Source organism: Cherax quadricarinatus, chromosome 87 (genome assembly GCF_038502225.1).
Source record: "Cherax quadricarinatus isolate ZL_2023a chromosome 87, ASM3850222v1, whole genome shotgun sequence".
Lineage (NCBI taxonomy): Eukaryota > Metazoa > Arthropoda > Malacostraca > Decapoda > Parastacidae > Cherax > Cherax quadricarinatus.
The window spans coordinates 15,496,198-15,502,884 of record NC_091378.1 but is presented as its reverse complement, the minus strand read 5'-3'; the positions used below and the strand labels follow the sequence as shown (position 1 = coordinate 15,502,884).

The following is a 6,687-nucleotide window of genomic DNA, read 5'->3' as shown; positions in this document are numbered from 1 at the left end:
TATCACATGTATCTACACACAGAAACAAACATCTAAATGTATATACTCAGAGATATACATCTCTTAGTGTATATGCGTCAAGATATATATATCTGGGTGTATTTCATATCGTCATATAACTGAGTCAGTCTCCCGGATAATGCAGTTTGGTATATCTTTAGAAAAGTCTAGGTATGACAAAATTAGATTTAAAACCATACTTTTCCCCGCTAATGTTTGAGTACAAATATTGCTTAATTTATGCAGTTTAACTAATAGTCCGGCAGCCGCTAGCCTAAATAGGGAAGTGGAGTTTAACGAACGATTTATTATCGGTTAGGTTAGGTTAAATTGGTCAGGAAACAGGTCAAGTGTCTCCTGACGCGGCTCTTAGTTATGTGATGATCCACCACTGGAGATTTTGTTCATCTGACGAGGCCTCGTGGTGGATCAGGGTCTCCCTTGGTCATCTGACCAGGCCTGGTAGTGGATCAGGGTCTCCCTTGGTCATTTGACCAGGCCTGGTAGTGGATCAGGGTCTCCCTTGGTCATTTGACCAGGCCTGGTAGTGGATCAGGGTCTCCCTTGGTCATTTGACCAAGCCTGGTAGTGGATCAGGGTCTCCCTTGGTCATCTGACCAGGCCTGGTAGTGGATCAGGGTCTGATTAACCAGGGCAGGCCATGGTAGGTTATGGTAGGCTAGATTGAATCTAACCTACCATAACCCCCAGGACAGGCCATGGTAGGTTATGGTAGGTTAGATTGAATCAGAAATTGACCTATGTTCCCTGGGCCATCCAAGGCAGGCCAGGGTAGGTATGGAAATCCAGGGTGGGTTAGGGTAGGTTAGATTAGAAAACAATTTGATCTAGGTTCCCATGGGCCTCTCAGTTAAGGCCAGAGTAGTTTAGGGAAGGAGTGATTAGATCACAAAGTGACATAGGTTCCTCTGGGCCCCCAAGGGCAGGCCAGGGAAGGTTATTGAAGATTAGATTAGGTCACAAAGTGTTCAGTGTTTCCCTGGGACCCCAGGGCAGGCCAGGGTGGGTTAGGGTAGGTTATATTACATTACAAAGTGACCTAATTTCCCTGAGGCCGCCAGGGTAGTTCATGGTAGATTAGATTAGGTCACAAAGTGTCCTGGATTCCCCTGGGCCGCACACGGTAGGCCAGGGTATGTTAGGGTACATTAGATTAGATCACAATATGATCTCGGTTCCCCTGGGCACCTCATAACAGGCCAGGGTAGGTTAGATTTGATCACAAAGTGACCTAGGTTCCCCTGGGCCCCCGAGGGTAGGCCAGAATAAGTTAGTGTACGTTTGAATAGATCACTCAGTGACCTAGGATCCTCTGGGCCCCACCGGGCAGACCAGGGTATGTTAGGGTACATTAGATTGGACCACAAAGTGACCTAGTGTCACAAAGTGACACTATCCTTATTCTCTTGTAATTTTTGCACTCTCTTTTATCCCCTTCGCCTTTATATTAAGGAACTCTATATATATATATATATATATATATATATATATATATATATATATATATATATATATATATATATATATATATATATATATATATATATTATATCAGTTTATCACAAGAAAATTTATTTTTCAGGTCAAATTCGATATCATCAATAATATTTATTTATTTTCGTAAAGGAACAAAATTTAATGACATTTTTAAAAAAAAAAGTGTTTTGGGGATATTTTCAATTTTGATGCTCTAATAGTGCTTCAAAATTTTGAAGCCCTAATAGAATGCTGCAAAATTTCGATGCTCTAATAGTGCTTCAAAATTTCGATGCTCTAATAGTGCTTCAAAATTTCGATGCTCTAATAGTGCTTCAAAATTTCGATCCTCTAATAGTGCTTCAAAATTTTGAAGCCCTAATAGAGTACTTCAAAATTTTGAAGCCCTTTATTCGTGCTTCAAAATATTGATGTCTTTCAGGGGGACAAATGGAAGGTCAATAGAACTAATTGTGACATCATCTTGTTTGCAGTGGGATGCAGCATCAGTTGTCTGTTTGCAGTAAACAGACGGATTGCTGTGACAGCTGGCATGCTTGTCTACTTGTTTGCCTTCTTTCTACACCGATAACAACTGGTTATCCCCATAGTTGTTTGCTTGTTTGCTCGCGTTTATTGTCGACTCCAGATTTGTCACCTGTCACCACCAACACGACACCCACCAACCTCCTTAATCTCATCTACACTTTACGGGTAATTTTAGATTGAATCACAATCATGTTTTTATTTGTGTATATATTACAAGCACACACAAACGTAGTCATAAGCACGCATGCGCACGGGCACACACACACACACACACACACACACACACACACAGGTCAGTGTCACTTACATGTATAGTATGCAAAGTCATGGAGAAGATTACCAGAAGAGTCGTGGGTCACCAGGAAAGAAATGAACTTATCAATAGCAGCCAGCACGGTTTCAGGAACGGGAAATCTTGTGTCACAAACCTACTGGAGTTCTATGATAAGGTGACAGCAGTAATACAAGAGAGAGGGGGGGGTATATTTCGTATTCTTGGACTGTAAGAAGGCGTTTGACACAGTTCCAAACAAGAGATTAGTGTAAAAGGTGGAAGTTCAGGCAGGGATAACAGGGAAGGCACTGCAGTTGATCAGAGAATACCTGTCAGAAAGACAACGAGTCATGATACGTGACGAGGTGTCAGAGTGGGCGCCTTTGACGATCAGGGTTCCACAGGGGTCGGTCCTAGGACCAGTGCTGTTTCTGGTATATGTGAACGACATGATGGAAGGAATAGACTCAGAAGTGTCCTTGTTTGCAGATGATGTGAAGTTGATGAGAAGAATTCAATCGGACGAGGACCAGGCAGATCTACAAAGAGATTTGGACAGGCTGCAGGCCTGGTCCAGAAACTGGCTCCTGGAGTTCAACCCCACCAAGTGCTAATTCATGAAAATTAGGGAGGGGTAAAGACTGCAGACGGAACACAGTCTAGGGGGCCTGAAACTACAAACCTCACTCAAAGAAAAAAGATCTTGGGGTGAGTATAACACTATGCACATCTCCTGAGGCACACATCAACCAAATAACTGCTGCAGCATACGGGCGCCTAGCAAACCTAAGAACAGCATTCCGACATCTCAATAAGGAATCGTTCAGGACCCTGTACACCGTGTACATTTGACCTATATTGGAGTATGCAGCACCAGTTTGGAACCCACACCTAGCCAAGCACATAAGGAAATTAGAGAAAGTGCAAAGGTTTGCATCAAGACTAGTCCCGGAGCAGAGGGGCATGTCCGACGAAGAGAAGTTAAGGGAAATTGACCTGACGACACTGGAGGGAAGGAGAGAGAGGGGGGATATGATAACGACATATAAATACAGAGGAACTGACAAGGTGGACAGAGACAGGATGTCCCAGAGATGGGACAGAAGAGTAAGGCAAGAGTGATCTAGTAGCGGCCAGTGAAGAGGCGGGGCCAGGAGCTGTGAATCGTCCCCTGCAGTCACAACTAAGTACACACAGGGAAAGGAACGGATCGAATTTAGAGAACCAGAATCAAAAGTAAACAAGCAGCTAAAAGCACCTGTGAGGCACTGGGACATAAGGACGTATTTCCTTACTCTCAGAATGGTGTAAAAATGGATAGAGACAATGGTGGAGGCAAGATCGGTGCGCAGCTTCAAGAGTACATCAGTATTACCCATCAAAGTAGTTGAGGAAAAGGGACAAGGAGATCAGTCTCGACCCCCCAAAATGCAACTAGGTGAACACACACACACACACACACACACACACACACACACACACACACACACACACACTCATACACATAGAGGTTATATGCATATATATAATGTGCCGAATAGGTAAAACTGGTCAATTAGCAAGAACTCGTTTAAAATTAAGTCCTTTCTAAAATTTTCTCTTATACGTTTAAAGATATATTTTTTTCATTAATGTTAATGTAAAAATTTACAATTTTGCACCGAAAGAATCGTAGAAAACTTACCTAACCTTATTATAACAAGAACAATTTATTTTAGCCTAACCCAACTAAATATATTTTAGATTTGTTTACAATAACTTAATACTAAACAAACACAGTGAAATATATATTTTTTTCGTTAGGTTCAGAATGATTTTGGCGAAATTATTGCATACACAAATTTTCACTTGTCTTATATAGCAAGATGAGCTTTGCTATTTAAGCCAAGATCGCAAGTTCTGCCTATTCGGCACCACACATATATATAATATATATATATATATATATATATATATATATATATATATATATATATATATATATATATATATATATATATATATATATATATATATATATATATATATATATATATATATATATATATATAAGAGGACGGAGACATACTGGAGCCAGAAAAAAGGTGCAACAAATGAGAGCATTTATGAACAGTTAATTCTACTGGAAGTGGTTCATGCCCAACTGCTGAAACAAAGGCACGAAACCGAGCCTTTTATCCCGGTATCATTGTATTAAAATGTTTGTGATACTGACAGTACCACCACTGCTGTTCTGGCTTCACGATTTAAGTGTTCTTCGTCAAGCCTCTGCCTTAGATTGATCAATATAAAGAACTGAACATCTATCAAGGCTACGGAACAGAACATATATCAAGTCTAAGGGACTGAACATCTATTAAGGCTAAGGGACTGAATATCTATCAAGGCTAAGGGATAGAACATTTATCAAGGCTAAGGGACAGAACATTTATCAAGGCTAAGGGACAGAACATTTATCAAGGCTAAGGGACAGAACATTTATCAAGGCTAAGGGACAGAACATATATCAAGGATAAGGGACAGAACATTTATCAAGGCTAAGGGACAGAACATCTATCAAGGCTAAGGGACTGACCACCTTAAAATTACCTTTCTACTTCTTCCACTGTCTCCAATATAAAAGTAACCTCTGTATTAATTGAAAATGCCTGTTGCGTAGGCGATGTGTTTCGCTAATAAAGATACCCAGATGTTGTCCACTTGTCTTATTAACCAACTTCCCTGTGTTGCATATATTCACAGAGAGACGAAAGTAATCCGTCTGCTTAAAGAACAGTTCTAATTAGCACTGTTTTAAAGGGTAATTCCTTCACTGTTGAAGGAACCTTGGTCAGTGAGAGCCCAGCAATATGCCATTCCCACAGCCACAACTTTTTATCATATCCTGTTTCTCTAGGGATTGTAATAGTATATTGCCTTCAGAAAATTGTTAAAAATATATTGTTTTTATTGACTGTCTTATTATGTTTTACCTCTAGTAAAATAATAAAACTTTTTGTATATTTTCCAGCATGCTCGACCTAAATCATTGAACAACAACACTGTGGTCGCCGTAGAGTCAGCATCACATCCTCTTTTAGTAATTAATGGTCTCTGACCTGGTCGTAATGGGGGTTGGAGCAAAACTAACTCAGTAGATAGACTGTAATGTATATTTTGCCTTAACCCACTATATACAAATATGTACACAATGTTCAGATGGAATAATAAGTGTACACGACGTGCCAGATGGTAAAGCAGAAGCCAGAGAGAGAGTACTGTGCTCAACCAGCAGGTAGGCAAGTCTGCCAATGCTTACCGAAAGTGAATCACATTGCCTCAGCTTTGGCGAGCTTGACTGACAGCTCTGGTCTTCTTAACAAAAATTGATGAAAATAAAATGGGGCAAATACGATTTCTGATAAAAAAAAATTCAGTGAGGGGCTCTTGATTCAAGGAACTGGACTTATCCTCCTCTTCCTTTAATCAAACTTGAATGCCTTCTCTTCCAGTCCGGATTCGCTGACTCCCCCTTGTTACATCGTCTCCTCATGGGAGTCACCTTGAAGCTGGTGAGTACTCTTGATTCACTGAAATGGATCAGTTCTCTCTCTCTCTTCCTGGATCTAAACTGATTGTTTCTATTTCCATAGGCGTGTATGATCCCTATAGATTTAATATAGACATAGCTGACATCAATGACATACTACTTTATAGAAAGCCGCCTGTTATATAGAGGATTTCCCGCAAATTGGGTCACTTTTGCCCCAGGATGCGACCCACACCAGTCCACTAACACCCAGGTACCCATTTTATACTGATGGGTGAACATGGACAGCAGGTGTCTTACGGAAACGCGCCTTAATGTTTTCCAGCCGTACCGGGGATTCGAACTCCGGACCCCTCAAGGAAGGTTCCTTGATGTTGGTGAGGGGCTCTTGATTTAGGGAATTGGATCTGTGCTCCAGTTCCCCGAATTATGCCTGAATACCTTCCACATCCCCCCCCCCCAGGCGCTGTATAATCCTCCGGGTTTAGCGTTTCCCGTTGATTATAATAATAATAATCGAACTCCGGACCTCAGTGTGTGAGCTAAGTGCTCTAACGATCGAGCTACGGGGTTATCTTAGGTAGCTAATACAATTTATTATGTATGGTAATTTTGGTTACCTAAACTTGTGTAAATGTACCTACGTTTAGCTGTACCTAAATAAATTTGCCATAGACCCCGTGGCCTAGCTGGAAAAGCTCTCTCTTCATACGCTGAGTGTCCGGGGTTCGATTCCCAGCATGAGTGGAAAAATTGGACGCGTTTACTTAAACCTTTTGTTCTGTTCACTCAGCGAGTAGGTATGTACCTGGGTGTTAGTCGACTGGTGTGGGTCGCA

At 41.1% G+C, this 6,687-nt stretch overlaps 1 protein-coding gene across 2 annotated transcripts in view; it reads left to right on the top strand.

Moving 5' to 3' along the window:
* LOC128703822 (lachesin) overlaps positions 1–4,226 on the top strand; it is a 1,052,338-nt gene extending 1,048,112 nt beyond the window's left edge. For both annotated transcript variants that reach the window (XM_070103767.1, XM_070103768.1), the window contains one exon: positions 1,992–4,226. In XM_070103767.1, coding sequence (XP_069959868.1) covers positions 1,992–2,089 — 98 coding nt within the window. In that variant the 3' untranslated portion in view covers positions 2,090–4,226. The remainder of the gene's footprint in view (positions 1–1,991) is intronic.
* The last annotated feature ends 2,461 nt before the right edge of the window (positions 4,227–6,687 follow it).